This window comes from Erithacus rubecula (assembly GCF_903797595.1).
Source record: "Erithacus rubecula genome assembly, chromosome: 23".
Classification (NCBI taxonomy): Eukaryota; Metazoa; Chordata; class Aves; order Passeriformes; family Muscicapidae; genus Erithacus; species Erithacus rubecula.
This window is the reverse complement of record NC_136675.1, coordinates 2,011,354-2,033,784: the sequence shown is the minus strand read 5'-3', so window position 1 is coordinate 2,033,784 and position 22,431 is coordinate 2,011,354. Positions and strand designations below refer to the sequence as shown.

Genomic DNA, 22,431 nt, shown 5'->3' with positions numbered 1-22,431 from the left:
CCCACCGCCCGCCTCCCGCGGGCGGCGGCAACAAAGGCCCTTCCCCGCCCCCGCCGCCGCCTCCCGCCGCCTCCCGCCGCCGCCGGCAGCGTCCTTGCGGCAGGAAGATGCCCGGGGAGGTGCCGCCGCCGGCGCCCCGGGGGCTGCGGAGCCTCCCGCTGCTGCTGCTGCTGCTGCTCAGCGCCCGCGCCGCGCTGGTGAGTGCGGGGCACCGGCGGGGACGCGGCCCGGGGGACACCGGCACCGAGCGGGGGTGAGGGGAGGGGTCGGCATCGGCACCGGGAGGGGCGGCGGGGACCGGTACGGGGCGGGGGTCAGCGGGCACCGGCACCGGGAGGGGTCAGCAGGGACCGGGAGGGATCAGCGGGCACCGGTAACGGGGACCGGCGGCGGGGACCGGCAGCGGGGACCGGCAGCGGGGACCGGCAGCGGGGACCGGCAGCGGGCGGCACCGGCCCCGCGGAGGAGCTGCCGCGGGCAGGGGGTGGGACCGGCCCCGGCACCGCGCGTGGATCGGTATCGCGGGGGAGGGACAGGGGTGTGTGGGGTGGCATCGGCACCGGCCCGGAACCGGCCCCGAGTGGATCGGCAGCGGGGGGGGCACCGCAGCGGGCTGGGGGCGTGGGACCGGTAGCGGTACCGGGAGGGACCGGCAGCGGTACCGGGAGGAATCAGCAGCGGTACCGGGGGGATCAGGGGGCGATCAGCAGCGGTACCAGGGGGGCACCGGCACCGTGCGGGGTCTGACAGCGGCACCCCAGGGGAGCGGACCCGGCCTGCGGGGGCTCCGGCCCTCCGCCCCTCTGTGGGGTCCCCCCGCTCCCGACCCCGCTCCGTGCCCGCAGAGCCCCCCCGAGCCCCCAGGCGCTGCCCCCGGCGCTGTCCCCTCCCCTGCGACCCCCCGGGCGGTGCCGGGCAGGGTGGCGGCCGTGGGGAGGGGGCTGCGGGCAGCTGCCGTTTGAAGGTCGTAGGGAAACACGCCTTAAAAATCACCCTGAGGGGCGGAGAGCGAGGAACCCCCCTGCCGCTGCTCGGGGGCAGCAGGAACTCGCCCCCCATCCTTCTCCTCTGTCCCCCGTACCCCTCCCCATCTGCATCCCCAGCCCCTGATGGGGCGGGGGGCTGCAGCCGCCCGGGCTGCGCAGGCAGCGCCCGCCTTTCGCCTCCCATGTGGCCAGAGGAGAAGGGGCTGGGGATCCTCCTGGCGCTTCCAAAACTGCTGCTCCGCCTGGGAGAAGGTCCAGGGGATCCTGGGGGCCGTGGGAACCTCCCTGCCCAGAGCCGGGAGGTGTAGTTTTGGGGCACAGAGCCGAGAGGTGCAGTTTTGGGGCGCTGCTTTTTGGGGATGCTCTCCGGGAAGGAGCCAGAGGATGCTTTCACCTCGCAGCCCGGCAGCAACGGGAGAGCCTGGTGGGGAGGAAGGCTGCTCATCCTCCTCCTCTCTTTAAGAGGGGAAGAAGCCCCAGGGCCTGGCTGCTGCCCTGAGTCACCCGGAGCTCAGCCCTTCCTCCCGGGGTCTGGTTTGGGGTGCCCCAGGCTGGCTCCCCCATTTCTGCCCGAGGTGCGTTCTCCCAGCTCTGTCCCTCTGGAACAGAGACACAACTTCAGCGTCCCTGAGGGGACCTGAGCCTCCTCCACCGCCTCTGGCAGATCCGCACGGATCCAAGGGCACTTTACTGCGCCCAAAATTCCTGTTCCGCGGTCTGGGGCAGTCTCTGCTCCGCCGGGAGCTCCCTCCGTGCCGCGGTGCCGGGCGGGCGCGGCTGTGCCCGTGTCCCGGCTCTGGCCGCGCTCACCCTCCCCACACGAGCTTTTCCCTTCCCCTTTTGGGGAATTGCAGTTGCTGGTTGCTGGGTGAGGTTGTTGGCGTTTCCTGAGGAGATTTAGGCCGTTCAGGAGAGGCTGTGAGGCTGTTCAGTGCCGGGCTGGAGGTGATGGGATGTGGGATGGGATGTGGGATGGGATGTGGGACAGTCCCAAGGGCCGGAGGAGCTGCTGCCTCCACCCGGATGGGATCAAGGCCTCTCCTCTCCCCCTCTCTTCCCTGGAGCTTTTCAGTCCTTCCTTCTCCTTGGACAGACTCAGCTCCTGCCCTGGGTGCCCGGGAGGGAAGCAGTGACTTGGCACAGCTCTGGCACATCCATGGCCATGGGAGGGGGATGGAGCTGGGGGTTCCTGTCCCCTGGTGCCAGATCCTGCTCCTGCCAGGGAACTTGCCCTGGACCAGCACCCCGAGCGCTCCTGGCTGCTCTGAGGAGCCGGGACAAGCGACTCCAGCCCCGCTGGCACCGCCCCGTGAGCTGCGGGCTGGGTCCCTGTGCAGGGGGACAGGGACGGGGACGGGGACAGGGACAGGGCCCTGGCGTGCCTGGAGCCTTGCTGGCTGTGACACCTCCCCGGGACTCGATGCCTCCCTTTGATCTCCTGCTGTCCGTGACCCCTCTCGGCCGGGCTTTGGGGCAGCTGGGATGGATCCCCTTGGGATCAGCCCCTGTAACCCTTTGTGTGCCAGCGTGGGAAAGCCGGAGGACAGGAGCTGCTTCTCCTGGCGGGACCCTTCCCTGGCAGAGGAGTTTTCCCAACAGCGCCGGGGACAGGTTTGGGTTTGGCTGTGATTTCCCAAGGCTCACGAGCTCGTCCTTGGTCCTGTCTCATCCCTTCGGAGCTGGATGTGGAACGGGGAGCGGGAGAGAGAGCTAGGCTCCTCCATCAGCCATTGGCGGGCAGGGATGGGCTCAGCGCCCGGTGGGACAGGCGGGATTCCCGGGACAGGCTCCTCTCTGTGCTGCTGGAAACGCTGCCTGCTCCCCATCCCAGACCACACACAGCCTGGGCAACCGCTGCTTCCTCCTCCTCCTCCTCCTCCTCCTCCGGGCAGGCAGAGCGGGCTGCTGGCAGCTCAGGGGCATCCGGGGACCGCTGGGGACACCTGGGCAGAGGGGGCAGGACAGGAAACTCCGCTCACGGTAATTAGTGGCTGATGAGCTTTAATCAGGCCGCCGGTTATGCACGGGGTGCGTGCAGCCAGCCCTGAGTGCCACCCCTGGATCTGGGGTCCCCAAGGTGGGGCTCAGGACGCTTTGTTGTGGCCCTGCTGCTGTCGGAGCCCAGCTTAGGGATCAACTCATCACCTTAATTACCGACAGCGTTGATTGGCCCTAACCTTTCCCAGGTCCCTGGAGCATTGCTGGGGCGGCCAGGTCCAGGCTCCCGGTACAGGAGATCGGGGGGTGCTCTGGGTTCAGTCCTGGATTGTTTCCCTGTGGAAGGAGATCTCTTCCTCCCTGCGCTCTCTCCGGGTCCTCCCCTGGCTCAGTCCAGAGGGATAATGAGGAGAGCAAAGATCCCTCCAGGCCCTGCAGAGTATTGGGGTGAAGCACCCTGCAGGGACCTGGGGGATTCAGAGCTCACAGCTCTGGGTTCCAGCAGGGTTGGGGGTTCACAGTCGTTCCCATGATGTTTTCCAGTGTTTGGAGCTCCCTGGGTGCAGCCTGGCACCGGGGCCGTGGGGGAGGGTCTCTCCTGAGCTTTTGGGGTGCTGTGGGGTTTGGTGGAATGAGTCTGCAGGGCTCAGCCGGGCCCCAGGGTGGGTTGGAGCTCCCTGGTGTGAGCTGGGGTCACACGGGGTTCAGCCCAGCCCGTTTGTGGGGACAGCCCAGCCGTGTTCAACCCCACCTCCTTCCTCTTTCACGGAGAAACTGAGGAAAAAAACCACCTCAATAAATAAAGGAATGGCTCCCCAAGGACTGCAGGGCCCTCCGGCCGCTGTCACCTCCTACCCCGGCAGTGAAGTCCCCGGGTGTCCCGGGGCTCCTTTTCCCTCGGGAGACGCGCGGCAGCCCCGGGAGACGGCAGCGGGGGCTGGGGAATGCCGGGGACGTGAGCGAGGTACCAAACCCTGCGGGGCTCTGCGAGCAGAACTCGTCTCCTCCCGAGCCCCAGGGGCTCTGACAGCTCCGGTTAATTCTGTCCCCGTGTCCCCCCGGCTCTCCGGGGGCTGGGGCCGGTCACACCCTCGCCCCTGCCCGGCTCCGGGCGCGGTTCTGCCGCTGATGGAGGCTCAGCCCCGGCCCTGCCGGTGCTCGGCGATGGGGAGAGGGGACTGGGAGGAAAAAACCCCAAAGCGTGTCCTGGGAGCGCGGGGTGCCTTGGCCGGGATGTGCTCCTGGCGCCCTCCAGGATCTCCCTTCCCTCCCCATCCTCCCCCGGCCCGAGGCTCCCTTGGATTTCTCCTCCGGAGCAGGGATGTCCCCGAGCCCCTGGTGGCCAGGGAGGGGCCGTGGCTGCTCGGTGTCCCCTCGGTCCCTGCCTGGCTCCAGGGCCACCGCTCGGGTGTGGGGGAGGAGCGGGGCCTTCCCCGTGTTCTGTGCCATTCCCAGTTTCCCACCCGTGTTCTGTGCCATTCCCAGTTTCCCAACCTTCCTTTGTTCCATTTCAGGTTTCCCACCAGTGTTTTGTGCCTTTCCCAGTTTCCCACCCGAGTTTTATGCCACTTCCAGTTTCCCACTCGAGTTTTGTTCCATTCCCAGTTTCCCACCCTTGCTTTGTGCCGTTTCCATTTTCCCACCCGTGTTTTTACTATTCCCAGTTTCCCACCTGAGTTCTGTGCCATTCCCAGCTTTCCCCCCTTGTTCTGTGCCATTTCCAGTTTTCCACCCGTGTTCTGTGTCATTCCCAGTTTCCCACTCTTGCTTTGTGTCATTCCCAGTTTCCCACCCGTGTTTTGTGCCATCCCCAGTTTCCCACTCGTGTTTTCTGCAATTCCCAGTTTCCCACCCTTGCTTTGTTCCATTTCAGGTTCCCCACCCGTGTTCTGTGCCATTCCCAGTTTCCCACTCGTGTTTTTGCCGTTCCCTGTTCCCTCCATGCCCGGGGGGAATATTCCCCACGGGGAGTGTCCGCGGTCCCTCCCCGGCCCGGCCCCGGGGAGCGGAGGTGGAACAGGGAGCTCTTTGTGGCCACTCCTCCCTCTCTCCCCATTAATTAATTTGACATTTAAGCCGAGCTGCTCGTGCAGAGCTCCCGAGCGTCTCGGTGACCTCGGGAGCAGCTGCAGGCTGGGAGCTGCTGGAATTCCAGGTGGGAGAGGAGGATGTGGCTGGATCCAGAGGAGGCTCCTGGGGTGCAGCGCTGCTCCCCAAACTCTGTTCTGTGCTCAGGAAGGAATGGGATGGACCTGGCATCCTGTGGGATACTCCTCATGGCTGTGGGAAGGTGAAAACGTTTTTAGAGCTGGTTCTTCCAAGGATTTTGTTAAAATTGACTCCAAAAAAGTGAATTCTGGGCTGGCTGAGCCAGCCTTGCAGCAAGTGTGGCTCTGCATGAGGGGACCCAAACGTCCCTCTCCACCTGAGCATCCCAGAGCAGCGATCCCAGTCCTTGGGATGGGATAATGGGCTGGACTGGGTTCCCTCTGCCCTGCCCACCGAGGCCGGGGCTCTGTTTACAGCTCTGGCCACCACAAAAGCCTCTCCCTCCCTCAGCACAGCTTGGCCACGGCTCAAACTCTTTCTTTCGAGATAAAAATAACAGCAGCAACCTCAGGGCTGCTGCTTCTGCCCCGGCTGGTGGAGAAACGGGGATTGTTTCAGGAAAAAAAGGGGGAAAACCTCAATGTGGGGGAGCCTGGGAGTGAACCCCCTCTGGCTGCATCCCCAAATTGGGACCTGGAGTGGGGAGGAGGAGGCTGGAGCCAGGAAAAACCGGGAAAAGCCTCATCTCCCAGGCAGCACCGAGCACAACTTGTTGGCAAAACACTTTGTTTGCCAAAACCCGCAGATTCTGGAGGAGGAGGAGTGGAATGGAGCTGCCTCAGGAGCTGCTGAGGGAAGGGGGGGCTGGCCGAGGGTTTGGGGGGGTGGGGAAGGATGCTCAGGCAGCAAATGTCAAAAATCCAACGCAGGGCTGCGTTTTGGGGCAAGGGAGTGGGAGTTTGGGGCCAAAAGAGGAAAAAAAATCTTATTTATTTCTCATTTTGGCAAGTTAAGCTGGAAGGGACAGAAAATCGCTGTGTTTGTCCCTCCCTGAGCAGCTCTCCCTGCAGTGGCAGCAGGTCTGGGAGCACACAGGGAACTTTGCTTCCCCAAACTTGATGTTAATCCACCATTCCCAGCTTTTGTAAGGCAGGTTTGGGCTCCTCACAACTTTTCCAGGTGCTGGGAATGGCCTGGGGAGCTTCTCCATGCACCCAATGAAAATCAAGCAGAAAAAAATGGGATAATGCAATTTTTCCTGCATTTTGGAGGTTTTTTGAGGGATGGCATAATCAGATTTTCCTTTTCCTCTCCCAGCTCCAGTGGCAGGTGAGGGAAATGTGGGAATCTCCTGCAGCCAGGCCCAGGGTTTGGAGCTGGAGCTGGGACTGTCCAAAGCCCAGTGGAAAATCCCAGATCTGCCTGGGGTGTGTGCATGGAATGGGGTTTTAGGCAGCTGGGACCCCTGGAGGAGGCTCTGAGGGTGAGGTCCTGGTGATTTTGGGGTGATTTTTGGGTGTGATTTTGTGTTTTGGTGTCACTGCTGTCTTTGTCACCTCCCCCCCCCCCCCCAGAAATAATTCAGGATTTAATAATTCCAGTTTCTTGCCCAGCTCAGTGCATCCCCGCCTGGGCTGTGTGTGGGGGCTGTGATGAGCACTAATTAAACTCTAATTAGCCCCCAGTGGCTGCAGGTCAGTGCCCCCTGTGCCTCTGCCAGGGGATCATTACAAACACCCCGTGCACACTGGGGGTCCCGGTGTTAATTACCCTGCTGTTAATTAGGGAGAGTGCTGATGGGGATGTTGGGGGCCTGGCATCCAGCAGGGGCTGCAGGGAACTGGGATCCTGGGTGGGGCCCATTGGCCAAGGGCCTCTTCATCCCCCCAGGCTCCTCTGTGATGAGGGAATCACATCCCATTGGGACACCCGGGCTCCAAAATCCCAAAAGGAATTCCTTGGGTTTGTTTGCCCTGGAGCTGGGAGGAGCCACTCCTCATTTACCAGTAAAGAACTGGTTCAGGTGGGAGCTGGGATCACCCCTGGGACATTTCCTGCAGTACTGGGGGCTCAGGGTGGGTGGGACCCCCTGGATTTTGGATTCTGGGGGTGTTACCAGGGCTGGAATTGGGGTGGCCCTGCCAGTTCTCCCCTTTGTCCTCCTGCCTTTAATTGGGATCAGTTAATCCCTGCTCCTCCCTCTCGGGGGGGTGGGCACTCTGCATGGCCAGGAGCTGGCAGGGTGTCCCCAGGTGTCCCATAATGTCCCCAAAGCCCTGGGTGATGCCCAGGGGTGGGACACTGGAATGGGGGCAAATTCTGGGTTTGGAGCATCCTGAACCCCTTCATTTTCCAGGGCAAGAGCCTTCAACACTCAGTGAGGAGGAGAAGGGAGGGGATCCAGTGAATGTGGCACTGCTGGGGGCAGGGAGGGACATCCCTGACAGGGACATCCCTGTGTCCACAGGGACAGCAGCCCCTGGTCCCAGAGGGAATAATGGGAACCCCGGGGAAGACAGGCAGGGAGTGGGGGGTGCAGGGAGCTGCAGCTCCTCTCTCCCACCCACCACAGGAGTTTGGGGCTGAACTGTGAATTTTGGGGCTGCCTGCTCAGAGAAGAGCATTCCCATGGGCTCTTCTGTGTAGGCTCTGCCAAGATTTGGTAAAATTCCTTTATTTCTGTGAGGGTTTTGTGATGTTTTTTTTCCAAGGAGTTTTTTGGCTGCTGGTCCCACAGCCTGGGGTGAGGCTGAGGGTCTGGCTGGGGCCATCCCAGAGGCAAGGGAGTCCCAGGAACCCGAGGGTGGGGATTTTCCTGCTAATTTTCCTTCTGATCCAGCTCCAACATTATTGATTGCTCTTCCCAGCTCCAGCCAAGGCTGAGTCTGCGATCCCAGTGCTGGATCCCCCGGATGAAAATATTCCCAAGGCCAAGCCAGGCAGCTGCTGCTGCTGCCAGGGGTTGCTGGGCAGGAGGGGAGAGGGATTGGGATGCAGAGGCAGCTCTCAGCCTGTTCCCATCCCTGCACCCATCCCTGGAGTGGGGAGTGGCTGCTGCCTCCCCATCCCTCTCCCTTCTCCCTCCCTCCAGCTGGAGCTTTCCTTGCTGGATTTGGTTAAATCAGGATGGGAGGAGCAGGGATGGCAGAGGAGCTGGGCTGGATGCTGAGGACTGGGAAGAAGGGACCATTTCATCCCCCCTGCTCCACTTTGGATGCTCCAAGGGGTGAATTCCCCATTCCCAGAAATTGCTTTTAGAGCACTGGATGCCTGGATTTTTGTGAGGAGCTGCAGAGCAGCAGCTGGGCTGTCTCTGAGCCTCCCAGCCTCATCCTCCTTGCCCTGGGTTCAGCCTTAAAACCCCAGCCCTGTCCTGGCCCAGGTGAGATTCCCACATTCCTGCCGGTGCTCAGGGACCAGCGGGGCCGGGGGAGTCACCCCAAAACTCATCCCTGCTGCAGCCAGGGCCGGATCCCTCCCTCCCCGGTGCAATTCCAGCTGCTCCCAACATTCCAGCCCGCGGCTATAAATACCTCGGAGCGCAGCGAAGCCCCCGGAGGCTTCAGGCTCTATATTTAGGCTCCTGCAGCACGAAGCCATATTGCACGGAGGCTGGGCAGTGGGATCTCCTTCTAGGAACCGGGGGGAGGAGAGGACAGGAGCAGGGGGGTGTGATGGAGCTTTTCCCTGTGGATCCGGGGCTGGATCCTCCCCCTGCAGCCGCTGTCCCATCCCCGTGCTCCAATCCGGGCGTTTCTTCCCCAAACCCCAGCAGAAGTCGCTGCCTGAGTACGGAGGGGAAGGGACATCAAACATTTATAGGCCTTGCGAATCGTCAAGGAAATGTCTGGCTCTGTTAAAATAGCAGCAGCAATTAGAGAAGAAAAAAAAAAAAAAAAAAAAAAAAAACCAAACTCGGCATCCACAGCTCGTGTGTTATCCCAGCGCTTCCTGTCCTCAGCCGGGGTCGCCGCTCCGGGGTTGGGCTCCCCAAACCCTTCTGGGGGAAGGGACGAGCTCTGACCCCCCCAAACCCGACCTCGTGGCTCTGCAAACACATCCCAACCTCACTCCTGACCTCAGCTGAGAGGGCAGTGGGGAGTTAATTGGGTTCCTCCTCTCGGGGTTTTGCCGCAGGCGGGAGCGGGGTCGGTGCTTCCTGCCCAACTCTGATTGCTCCTAATTAGGGAAACACCAAATCAGCTTCTCCAGCGCCTCAGTGGCATTTACCCTCTGGGGACTGCTCCTTCCCCTCACCCGGGGTGAGGATGGGGTGGGAGGTGAAGGGAAACAGCCAAATCATGAGAATTGGGGAAATTTTGCTGCTGCTCTGTTTGACCCGGGATCTTCCAGAGGAAAAATCCGCAGTTCCTCCAGCGGGCAGCAGGGCACCAGGGTCACGCTCAAAGCTCAAGCTTTGCACTTCCCTGCATAAAAATCACGGCATTGCTGATTTTTCATTATTTTTTTTCTCTTTGGCGAAGGTTAGAACCTGAATGAGGGGCAGAGTGAGCTCTGAAATGAGGAGGAGGCTCAGGATCCAGGACTGGGCACAGATTTGGGCTCTGCCTACCCCAAGTTTTTGGCAACTGGGGCTTGTCTGGCACAGAACTGGTGTGAAAAAGAGGAAAGGAAATTCCTGGAGGGGAAATCCAGGGAGGAAGAGCTGGAAGCAGCAGCCACAGGGACACATTTCCCTGGTCCTGCTGATGTGTAGGGAAGTGTTTGTCAAGGAAGAGGAGAACTCAGCTGGTGGGAATGAAGGTGGACCTGGCTGGGTTTGAAAATGAGGGGTCAGTTGTTGTGTCAGGCTCAGGCATTGGCTTTGCTTTGAGAACAATGCTGCTTCCCAATGGAATCACTCCAGCCATGGAACCCACAGGAAAATCTTCCCATTTTGCAATGAGACCTTTGGGTGCTTCCTTCACCCCTGGGCTGAGAGAGCTTCCATGAAAATCTTCCATTTGTGAGATTTTCCTGCTGGCTCCAGAGCTGGAAGTGCTTTTCCAAGCACAAGGTGGATCCTGCAGCTCTTGGAGTGGAGAATTTGAGAGAAACCTGTTGTGTGCTGGGGGATGGTCACTGCAGGGAGACAATCTCTGCTCCTTACAGAGCCTGGAACATCTCCCTGGAGGAGTCAGCTGAAAGGAGCAGCTTCTGCTGGTGCCTGCCAGGGAATCCCTGTGCCCTGGGCTCACATTCCCTTGGGATGGAACTCTCCTTGCTCTCATTTTCCTCTTGCTCTGTTGGCTTGTGGATGGGAAGAGTTGGGGGATTTGAGGTGTGGAGGTTGGAGGCCAGGCCTGGCTGGGGGGGGGGGGGGGTTGGCCTGGGATGCTGGGACCCATTCTCATGTGGGAATTCTGGTACCTGGCCCTGTGTGGGGTTTTGGGAGCCATTCCCATGTGGGAATTCTGGTACCAGGCCCTGTGTGGGGTTTTGGGAGCCATTCTCATGTGGGAATTCTGGTACCTATCCCTGGGTGGGATTTTGGGAACCATTCCCATGTGGAGATCCTGGCACTTATTCCCACATTCTGATGCTGGTGCCTGTATGGGGATTTTGGGACCCATTCCCTTATGGAGATCCTGTTCCCATTCCCCTGGAAGGATCCTGCTCCATCTGACATTCCCATCACTGGGATTCTGATCCCTGTGTCCCCCAGGGCTGCTGCTCTGTTGGGAACCCCCTCAGGAGGTTTCTCCTCCTCCTTCCCCTCCCTGGCTGAACAGAACATTTCTGTTCCTCCTCCCTGTCCCTTCCTGTGGTGCTTTCAGCCACCTGGCACTGACCCAAACCACTCTGGCTGGGAAAGAGGCCTCAGGTGCAGCTAAACCTGCTCATAATTTATTTGTTACTCACCTGCTGGAGTTGTGTTTGATTTCCCCTCTCCAGCAATAAATTTTAATTCCTCAGTGTGACTGGGAGTGTTGAACAGCTCGGGACAAGTGACGCAAAGGTGTCAGGAAGGGACATTTCCACCAGCAGCCTCGGGCTGCTGAACATCCTTGCTGGTGTAGGAAGAGCAGGAACCTCCTTCCTGCCTGGATATTTGCTGAGGGAAACAACAGGTTGGGGAATAAATACTGGCATTCCTCCCCTAGGGGACTTCCCAGTGCTGTCCCCAGTGCAGCCCTGCAGGTGGATGCTGCTCCTGAAAGGGAAGACATTCAGCAGCAGTGGATTAGGGTTGGATCTGCTTTTCTTTCTTTCTTTTTTTTTTTGGTGTTGTTTTTTTCCCTTCATGGGAAAAGCCGTGTTCACACGGAGACCAATCGCTTTGTGCAGCCCTGAAAGGCAGGAGCATCCCAGGGGCGCCGGCAAAAGCTCCTGCCTCTCAGCTCGGCCTGGCAAAAAGGTTTAGAAAATTAAAAATAAAGCGTGGAGGGCGCGCCTGTGGAGGAGCCGGGGGGCTCGGGAGCGGGGCCGCGGTGAATCCCCGGGGATGCTCCGAGCCCGGCGGGATGGGGGCGGGAGCAGCCGCGCGTCCCCGGAGCTGCGGGACGGGGGTGGGGACGCGGCGATACCGGGGGTGCACCGGGGATGCACCGAGATGCACTGGGGAGGCTCAGGGCTGGACCGGGGTGACCGGGGGGGCTCAGGGGATGATCTGGGGATGGACCAGGGGTGACCGGGGAGGCTCAGATTGGACCGGGATGTACCAGGGATGCTCAGGGCTGGACCGGGGTGACCGGGGAGGCTCAGCGTGGACCGGGGATGCTCAGGGTTGGATCGGGATGCTCCGGGGATGCTCAGGGCTGGATCGGAATGCTCCGAGGACGCTCAGGGTTGGATCGGAATGCTCCGGGGATGCTCAGGGTTGGATCGGGATGCTCCGGGGATGCTCAGGGTTGGATCGGGATGCTCCGGGCGGCCCCGCAGCCGCGGGCGAGCGCAGGGCCCCGCCGGGCTGCTGAAAGTAGGTCGTGGCTGTGCTGGCGTGGCCGCCCCGTCCTACATATGGAAATCGGGGCTATTTCTGGCCGCTCCTGACGGGCTGGGCCGTGTCCCCGCTCCTGCCCCTCGAGGGGCCCCGCCCCGGGCACGGCCCCGCTCCCGGCGCTGCTGATGCTCGGGGGATGCTCTGTGGTGCAGCTGCGCTGTTGTTTCCCGGGGATTCCTGCCCATGGGATGGCTGACTCCATCCCACTCCACTTCCCAGTGCTTGGGGGGTTAATTCCTCATGGAAAAACCCTTTTCCAGCTGAGCGTGCAGAGCCTGGGGCTTGTCCGGGCTCCTCAGTCTATCCCATGCTGGGTCTCCCTCCAAGGCTTTCCCCAAACCCATCCCTGGATTGTTCCCATCCTCTCCGGACTGGAATCCAGCTGGAGATCGTGGATTTGGCAGCGTCTTCATCAGCCTCGCTTTCCATTTCCATGACAACCCCGGGGAAGGTGGGCAGAACTCCTTCCTGTTGGGCACACAGGAGCAGCAAACACCGGGTGCTGCTGCTGGGGGAAGAAACACCTCCCTGCATGGGATAATCCTAATTAAACTCCAGGAGCAGAGGGAAAAGGGCGGCTTGGGATTTTCACCAGTTCTGAGTCCTGTCTCTGGGGAGGGGGAGCCGGTGTTGATCTGAATCTGCCTGTGAGAGTCTCCAGTATATTCCTGATTAATTGTTCTTAAGGGTTCGTTAGCTGTGGCACCAAAACAGACCCTGGGGGCTCCCCAGGAATGGGACTGGCACCGTTTGAGGGGCAGGCAGGTGAGGGTTGGTTTAGGGCAGTGACAGCTCTGTCCTTTGCCTGCCACTTAAGCATGACCTGGACACATCACCCCCACGTTCCCGGGGTTTAATGTGTTTGTTGGGAGCTGGGAAGGGGCTCAGCCTGGAGCAAAGGAGGCTCAGGGGCCCTTGTGGCTCTGCACAACTCCCTGACAGGAAGGGACAGCCGGGGGGGTCGGGCTCTGGGAACAGGGACAGGGACAGGAGCAGAGGGAACAGCTCAGGCTGGGCAGGGGAGGTTACATCGGGTATCAGGAGAAATTTCCTCGTGGAAAAGTTTGTCAGGCCCTGGCACAGCTGCCCTGGTAGTGATGGAATCCCCATCCCTGGAAATATTTAAAGAATGTGGCACTGGGGACAGGGGTGAGCAGTGACCACCCAGTGCTGGGTTAATGTTGGACACCTCACTCTGAGGGGGATTTTCCATCGTCAGTGATTCCAGAATCCTGTTGATGTGTGACCTGGATGGGCCTGGATGCTCCTGCATCCCTCACAGTGAGAGAAAAGCTCTTTTCCAGCTTCATGTGCAGAGTTTTCCAGGTGAATTGGGGGTTGGGATGATGCCTCAGGGGAAACTCCAGGGAGGAAGAACCTTATGGGGGAACCAGGGGAGATTTCCAGGCTGATCCATCCAGAGCAGTTCAGGAAGAACATTCCCACCTGTGGGATTGCTGGGGTTTGCACAAAGCACCCCCAAACCTGTTAGAGCAGAGGGCACCCCCAGCTCTGTGGGCCCTCCCTGCAGGGACAGGACTTGGCCCCTCTGCCTGCTCCAGCCCCTTTTCCGTGCTGGAAAATCCCCCTGAATTGTGCCAAGCCCTTTGCTCCTGAGCTCGGGGCTGGGGAAACTGAGGCAGGAGAGGGGCTGGGAGGGAGAGGAGCTGTCAGGGAAGAAGGGTTTGGGGAAAGGGGGATGATTTGTAGGGCTGGATGATGTTCCCTCTGGGAAATCCGCCCCTGGACCCCTCCCGTCCTTCCCCAGCCCATCCCTGGGGGGCTCAGCCTTCCCCTCACCCCCTTAATGACCACAATTAAGCCGATCCCCACAAATGAAGTGGCGTTTAAGGAGCCAAATAAAATGGGGAATGCCCCACGAGTGCTTTCTGCGGTCGTTTAGAGGCTTTTCACTCCCGCAGCTGCGGTGTCGGGGGAGCGTCCCCTGGCACGGCGGCAGCGCCCTGGCTCTCCAAATCCACCCCAGCTCCCTCGGGGATTCCTCTGGGAGCGATCCCGGCTTTTCCTGGGGGAGGAGCAGCCCCGAGGCATCCAACACCCTGCACAGAGCTGCTGTCCCCACTCGGGCTGCTGTCCCCACGGGGGGAGGTGGCTTCGTGCCCACGCCAGGAGGTGACACCGCGGTGGCCCCGGGGCAGGGGGTTTCTGCTCCTGAGCCCCGAAGCAGAGGAGGTTTGGGGCTGCTGGCGGTCCCTGGGCCGTGTCCCCTTGTCCCCAAATCCCGCCGGGCCTGGGGCAGAGCCTGGCTGCTCCCCACGGGAATGCTGCAGGAAAAGCGCTGGAGGAGCGCTCCGGTGGCGGCTCCACCGGGGCTGATCTCCTGCGCCCAGGGGCGTCTCCAGCTGAAACCTTTCCTTCCACAAACACCATGAGATCATTTTCTTCTCCCCGGCGCACAATGCGCCATTGTCCTGCCTGTTCCACTGGAAATCGAGCCGGGAATGTGAGCCCGAGCGCTCTGATCCCTTCCCCAGCGCCAAAGGAGCCGGGATGGGGCTCCCCAGACATCCCAGAGCCTTTTTGGGAAGGGTTTTATCCTGGAAGAGGCCGAGATCTGTGGGATTCCTGCTGGAATCTGAGCGCCGCGATCAACTGAGCCAGGCAGGGGTGGGAGCGCCGGGCTGGCTGCAAAAAATCGGGAATTGCTCTTTTCCTCTCCTTTTCATTGTTCAACTGCTCGTGTCGGAGCAGGCGGCAGCAGCCGGGATCGGCTCGGGGAGAGTTGGGAACGGTGGGAATGAGGCTCAGATCCAAGGCTGGGGGACAAAACCGCCGTGTTTTTATGGAGCTGTGGAACTATGGAATCATGGAATGGTTTGGGTTGGAAGGGAGATTTAAACCTCATCCAGAGCCACCCCTGCCATGGCAGGGACACCTCCCACTGTCCCAGCTGCTCCCAATGTCCAGCCTGGCCTTGGGCACTGCCAGGGATCCAGGAGCAGCCACAGCTGCTCTGGCAATTCCATCCCAGCCCTGCCCACCCTGCCAGGGAACAATTCCTGCCCAAGATCCCAGCCAGCCCTGCCCTCTGGCACTGGGAGCCATTCCCTGGGTCCTGTCCCTCCCTGCCTTGTCCCCAGTCCCTCTGCAGCTCTCCTGGAGGCCCTTCAGGCCCTGCCAGGGGCTCTGAGCTCTCCTGGAGCTTCTCCTCTCCAGGTGTCCCCCCAGCTCTCCCAGCCTGGCTCCAGAGGGGCTCCAGCCCTGCAGCAGCTCCAGGTCCTTCCTGTGCTGGGAACACCCCAAGGTGGGAGCAGGATCTGACCTGGATTGCTGGAAAGGGGAGGAGGAGGAGGCTGGAAAGGGTCTCTGGGAGCTCTGGAAACACAAACTCTGCTCCCAGGGTGTCCATCTGGGTCCTGCTGTGCAGCCCATGGTGCTGGCAGGGGTTCCCTGAGCTCCAGCCAAGGGATATTTCTGTTCCATGGGGATCTGGCATCAGGGAGAACAATCCCCCATCCCCTCACCCACCCCCTGCATCTCAACCACAGCCTTGTGTGGCTCCTTCTCCTCCTCCCTCTGCTCCCAGCACATCCCAGGACACAAAACCCCTCCAAATCCCCAGCTGGGAGCATCCCCACCGAGCCAGCACAGATGGGGCTGTGCCACCAGCCCATCTGCTCCTGTCCTGTGCTGGCCACGCTTTGCCAAATCCTCCTGAGTCACCCAGGGCTGGTTTTTTGCATCCATCACTTTGGGCTCCAGCGTTTCCCATCTCCCCACACAGTTTTTCATGGGGTTTTTCCCTCTTTTAATTAATGGGCACCACCCAGGGTGTAATAACAGCTGGAGCACAGACACACCTGTCCAGCACTGCACACCTGGCCTGGAGCAGCAGGGAGAGAATCCTGGGATTCATGAAACCATGGAGGGAATGTCCAGGAGAGCCTTTCTCCAGCAGCTTCTTCTCCTCCTGCCTTGGGGACAGCCTTTAGCCAGGGCTGCTGTGATGGGACAAGGGAAAATGGCTTTAAACTCAAATAAGGGAGGTTTAGATAAGATGGAGGGAAAATATTTGCAATTTGAGTAGTGGGACACTGGAATAAGATTCCCAGAGCAGCTGTGGCTGCCCCTGGATCCCTGGCAGTGCCCAAGGCCAGGCTGGACACTGGGAGCACCTGGGACAGTGGGGGGTGTCCCTGCCGTGGCAGGGGTGGCACTGGGTGGGATTTAAGGTCCCTCCAATACAAGCCATTCCATGAATCCATGATCCCAGGTGCAGGTGGGTGGGATACACCTGGGCTGGTGGGATTTAAACCTAGACCAGACCATGCAGAGGATTTTCTGCAGCTCCTTCAGGCGTGGAGCTGCTTTTCTTTGGGGTTTTGTGGCCTTGGTGTGGAGCAGCCTCGAGCCAGCAGCACCTGACCAGCTCTGAAAATGCACCCAGGGCTGCAGCCTGGGGCGTTCCTGTGTTTCCTGTGGATCTTTCCTTGAGTTTTCTTGTGCCATTCCATAGGGAGGAGGGGATTTAACCCTCCAGGAGCATCTCAGAGCTGTCACAGCCCCCACCCCGAGGCCCATCCCCCTCAAAATCTCCAGGTTTCTGTCCCCTGCTTTGGGACACTGGTCTCCTGTGGCTCTCCCCCTCCCTGGCTGCCTGCCCGCGGCCCCGGCCCCTCCTCGCCCAGAGGGGCGGGATGAGGATCCCGGAGCCCCCGGCAGAGCCGCCCCTGCCCAGCCCTGCCCGGGGATCCTGCAGGGGGAGCCGAGTCTATCTGGGAATGTCCTGCTGAGGAGAATCCCCCTCAGAGCCTCCCCTGTCCCCTGGGGGTCGGCTGGGGGACACTCCTCGTTTTGGGGTCACTCCTCGTTTTGGGGTCACTCCTCGTTTTGGGGTCATTACTTGTTTTGGGGTCGTTGGGGTGGCAGGGGTGGGTTGCAGCTTCAGGGGCTGGAGCCAGGTGCATCCATGGGAAGAGAGGAAAAATATCCCAAGGGCACTTCCCAGCCGTGTTTTGGGAAGGTTGGGGCCAGACCCACCTGTGATGGTTGGGATCTCAGGAATGGCTTCAGCTGGGAACGAATTCAGGGATCATCCTGTTCCAACCCTGACACCTCCCACTGTCCCAATGTCCAGCCTGGCCTTGGGCACTGCCAGGGATCCAGGGGCAGCCACAGCTGCTCTGGCAATTCCATCCCAGCCCTGCCCACCCTGCCAGGGAACAATTCCTGCCCAAGATCCCAGCTAGCCCTGCCCTCTGGCACTGGGAGCCGTTCCACGAGATCCCTGCACTCGTGGGAGGAATCTCTTGGCTGGACACCTGTCCCCGGTGGCTCCTGGTGGCTCCTGGTGGCTCGGTGTGGCTCTGTCTGGGCAGGGTCATAATTCCCTGTAATCGCCGCAGCCGCTCCGGTCTCACCTGGTGCCGGCGCACACCGGAGGGTCAGAGCGGGCGGCGCCGGCACGGCAATCGGATTAGCGGGATAAAGAGGGGGACAGGAGGGACAGGGGACAGGGGGAGAGAGGGACAGGGAACAGGGGACAGGGGGAGAGAGGGACAGGGGACAGGAGGGACAGAAGGACGGGAGAGAGGGACGGGGGGACAGGGGCAGGAGGGACAGAGGACAGGGGGAGAGAGGGACAGGAGGGACAGGGGACAGGGGACAGGGGACAGGAGCGACAGGGGGAGAGAGGGACAGGGGACAGGGAGGCAGAGGGACAGGGGACAGGAGCGACAGGGGGAGAGAGGGACAGGGGACAGGGAGGCAGAGGGACAGGGGCAGGAGGGACAGAAGGACGGGAGAGAGGGACAAGAGGGACAGGGGGCAGGGGGGACAGGGGACTGGAGGGGCAGGGGACAGGAGGGACAGAGGGATGGGAGAGAGGGATTGGGGACAGAGGGACAGAGGGACAGAGGGAGCTGCTGGCGCCTGGGGGTGAGGAACTGAGGCCATTGGAGGTTGGGGTGACCTGGGTGACAGCGGGGTCCCCTGGGGGACAGGGTGGCCTTTGCCCACTGGGGACATTCCCGGATTCTCGAGGCACTGATGGATGGCACTGGAGAGGTTTTGGGGTGGGGGAGTTGTGAGTTCTGTGCACTGAGGGGGGTCGGGGCATTTCTGCCCCCTCTGGGTAAGGCCTTGAGGTCCCTGCCCAGCTCACACCTGGTAGCCAGGGGGAGAATTTCCTGGGGGGTTTTCCTGTAGGATTTTCCTGTAGGTTTTTCCTGGTGGGTTTTCTTGGCAGATTTTCCTGTAGGGTTTTCCTGTTGGTTTTTCCTGGTGGGTTTTCTTGTAGAGTTTTCTTGTTGGGTTTTCCTATTGGCTTTTCCTGTGGGGTTTTCCTGTAGGGTTTTCCTGGAGCATTTTCCTGTAGGATTTTCCTGCTGAGTTTTCTTGTACAGTTTTCCTGTTGGGTTTTCCTGATGGATTTTCCTGTAGAAATATCCTGTGGGGTTTTCCTGTAGGGTTTTCCTGTTGGTTTTTTCTGTTGGGTTTTCCTGGTGGGTTTTCTTGTAGAGTTTTCCTGTTGGGTTTTCCTGATGGATTTTCCTGCAGGAATATCCTATAGGGTTTTCCTGTAGGTTTTTTGCTGTAGGGATTTCCTGTAGGGTTTTCCTGTTGGGTTTTCCTGGAGAATTTTCCTGGAGGGTTTTCCTGTAGAGTTTTCCTGTAGGGTTTTTCTGTAGCGTTTTCCTGGAGGATTTTCCTGTTGGGTTTTCCTGTAGGGTTTTCCTGTAGGGTTTTCCTGTGGGGTTTTCCTGTAGGGTTTCAGGATGCTGCCCCATGGATGTTGTGCTAACAGGGATCACCACTCCAAGTGGGATTTGAGGGCAGTGGGGCTGTTCCCTGTTCCTGCAGCCAGGCCCTGGCAGAATTTTGGGGCCAGGGAGAGCAGAACCCTCAGCCCTTTCCCAGCATTCCCACTCCAGGCTTGGGCTGGGAGCCCAAATCCACATTTTGAGCACAGCCCAGTGTGTAAAACCCTTTATTTGGGATAATTGTAGGTGAGCGTAGGGGACCAAAAAAAAGCACTTTATTTTGGGTAGTTTGAGGTGGGTGCAGGACAAAGCATCTCCTCCACCCCAAAAAGGGGCAGCTCTGTGCCCTGGGGGTTGTCCTGCTGCTGTCCCTGTCCCTCCCCCACCCTGGGGCTGATGCACCCTCCCGATCCCGGGAATGCCACCACGAGTCCCAAAGTCCGAGATAGGAGCTGCTAAAAATAGGGGATTTCACCACCGGCAGCTGATTGTGCTTTTTGGGAGGTGGCAGAGGGGGTTGGGATGAACCCGAGCTCTGGGTGCAACGGGGATATTTTGGGGGTTTTTGGGGGCTGATGTTTGTAGGGAAGAGCAGAGGAGATTGCTCGTTCCAGAGGTGATTCCTGGTGAAACTGGTGAAGAGGTGACACGGCCCCGTGCCTCAGTTTACAAGAGAGTGGCACCGAGGGTTAGAAATTCCTAGGAAAAGCAGGAATTCCTGTCCAGCTGATGAGACAGGGATTGCTCACCCTCTCCCATCCCTGCATGTGCCCATCCCACGGGGAATTTCACCATTTCAGCCTCTCCAGGTTTTTTTACACCCTAAAAATCCACCAAAGGCAGAGCCCCGAGGTTTCCTGTGCCCATCCCACGGGGAATTTCAGCATTTCAGCCTCCCCAGGTTTTATTACACCCTAAAAATCCACCAAAGGCAGAGCCCCGAGGTTTCCTGTGCCCATCCCACGGGGGAATTTCAGCATTTCAGCCTCCCCAGGTGAGTCCCGTTGCATTACACCCTAAAGCCCCGCGGGACGCGGATTCCCGGTGTTGGCCGCGCCCTCCCCCCGCTGTGCCGGGAGCTGGGCAGGGCTCTGGGTAATCCCTCCCTGGCACATCCCTAATCCTCCCCTGTCCCTCGCTGAACTGCCCCGGGAGCCTGGCAGGAGGGAAACATCCCGGGTTTGGAGAGGCTGGATTGCAGGAGCATCCCCTGGTGGGAGCAGGGACACAGTCCTGGGGATGTCCCCAGCACGGTGGCGCTGGGGCACCTCCAGGTCGCTCCCAGCCCGTCCCAGTCTGAGTTTTCCACCTGGAATTTGGGGGCCGGGCACTCAGGGAGGGCTGGGCTGTGGCACTCGGTCCTTTCCCCATCCCAGGGTTTTGCTGTCTGTCCCCAGGGAGCAGCAGGGGACAGGAATGGTGACATTCCCGAGGCTGCTGCAGCTCCAGGAGCTTTGGACACCTCTCCAGGGGTGCTCAGGGAGGGATTTTGGGGTGTCTGGGCTGGATCAGCCTCGGGGGCTCCTCCCAGCTCAGGGCATTCTGTGATTCCATGAATCCCAAAAAGGGTTGCTCAGCACAGATCAGCTTCCCGGGGTGTCCCACTGTCCCCACTGTCCCCAGAAGGGCCAAGGTGACCCAGGCACAGCCCAGCAGCCCCTTCAGCCAACGCTGGGCTCTTCTCTTTGCTCACAAACCACATCCCACAGCTTTTCCAGCAGCGTTCCTGCTGCTGGGTGGGCTCCCACCGTTTATGGGAATATTTTAGGAGAAACCACCAGCAGCCCTGCAAACAACCCAGGAGAAAGAGGCAGGTTTTTTACATAAATTCTCGCTTTTTACTGATTTTCTGTTTCAAAGAGGCAGCAGCTGGGTGAGCTGGGACCTGCTGCTCCTCTGCTGAGCAGAAATCCGTGCTGCTGCAGGTTTTTCCGTGCAGAATTGTGGCAGCCAGAGGATTTGAGGAGGCTGCCAGGGGGAGGCCAGATCTTTTATTAGAGCAACTGATACGGTTGGGGAAAAAAAGCTCCAAAGCAGATCAGCTTTTGGGCTCACCAGTCCTTATTCAGGTCCTAAATAGAAACAGCTCAGTCAGATCCCCGGGTTTATTTTAAACAATTTTAGATCTGAAAACAAAAAAAAAAAAAAAAAAAAAAAAAAAAAAGAAAAGAAAACCAACTGCTGAGCTGAAAGCTTTTCACCCCCCTTTCTCTGGTGTTTTTTTTCCCCTGTTTTTTTGGATTTGTTTTTCTTGTGTGTGCTGCTTGGCAGAGTTGCTGGCTCAGTCACGGCCCTGACACCCCCAGACACCCCAAATTTGGGCTTTTGTCACCCCTCCAGGAGAGGTTGTGTGAGGTTGTGGAGGCCAGGACAGCTGGATCCTCTTGTGAAAAACAAGGTTCATTCTCCTGGTAAAATTGAGAAGTTTAATAAAGGACAATAGGAAACAAAGATAATAAAGCAAGGTTTAACGAGCGGGAGCTTGGCACTCAGCCAGGAGCACATTTGCTATTTTGAAGACACCCTTTCCACACCTCTTCTATTGCATTGGCCTCCTGCATATTCATGAACAATTTAATATTTAAACTTTCCCCAAAGTAGTTTCCACGATCCAGGAACTGTTTAGCACGACTCCTTTTTGGGTTTGCCTTTTTAGAGCACGCTCATTTCTTGGCTGTGGTTTTAATCCCTTCTCATCATCACCTCCAGCCTGGGCTTTGGTCCATGCTTGCTACAGACAGCAGGGACTGATAGTTTTTGACAGTCCCGTGGGTCTGTGATAGTGCCAGGGGTCTGTGATGGTGCCAGGGGTCTGTGATGGTGCCAGGGGTCTGTGATAGTGCCAGGGGTCTGTGATAGTGTCAGGGGTCTGTGATAGTGTCAGGGGTCTGTGATGGTGCCAGGGGTCTGTGATAGTGTCGGGGGTCTGTGATAGTGCCAGGGGTCTGTGATAGTGTCAGGGGTCTGTGATGGTGCCAGGGGTCTGTGATAGTGTCAGGGGTCTGTGATGGTGCTGGGGGTCTTCACTGGATGTTATCCCAACCAAGCAGGCAGTGCAATTCCCACAAATACAACTATATCAGTTATTTCAGTGATACAGGGAACTGGGGCAGGGATGGATGGAGCTGGGGCAGAATATCTGATTATTATGTCTAATAAATATGATATTGTCCTGGTTTGGAGGACAGGTGTCTGCCAATAAAGACAGAAGATTCTCTTTGAAATGGAGAATGTAAACCCCCTCCCTGCAAATTATTATTATAATTTTGAAATTAAGGGGCTCTCAAGCAAAGATATGGGAATTAGGAATAGCAGTTCTTTACTAGGAAAATTAAAATAGAAATACAGTGTTACAAAGAACAATCCCAAACCCTGCCAGAGTCAGAATCCAAGCTGACACCCGTCAGTCAGTCAGGGTGGTGGCACAGTCCCATTCCATGGTGGCTGCATCCTCCTGCAGTGGCAGATGTGGTTCAGCTGGAGCAGTGCTCCTGGAGAAGGTGCAGTTTCCTCTGAAGCTCCAGGGATGATGTGGAAAGGTCTGGCTTTCCTCTGGAATCCAGTGGAAAGAAGGTGCCTTGGTGTCCAAAATCTCAGTTTTTGTCTGGGTAGGAAAGGCTTGGCTCCTCCCCTGGCTGGAGCATCTCCCAGTGGGATGATGGAATTTTATCAGTCATGCACTGGGACTCAGTGGCCATGAACAGGAGATATCTCCTGGAGGGAGGGTGGGCTGTGGGAAGATAAAGATGATTGCCCAGCTGGTTTAAAGATGGCCCATTAGCAGATAATGTGT

At 59.1% G+C, this 22,431-nt stretch overlaps 1 protein-coding gene across 1 annotated transcript in view; it reads left to right on the top strand.

Moving 5' to 3' along the window:
- SDC3 (syndecan 3) overlaps positions 1–22,431 on the top strand; it is a 46,057-nt gene continuing 23,626 nt past the window's right edge. The window contains exon 1 of the mRNA XM_079325820.1: positions 1–197. Coding sequence (XP_079181946.1) covers positions 108–197 — 90 coding nt within the window. The 5' untranslated portion in view covers positions 1–107. The remainder of the gene's footprint in view (positions 198–22,431) is intronic.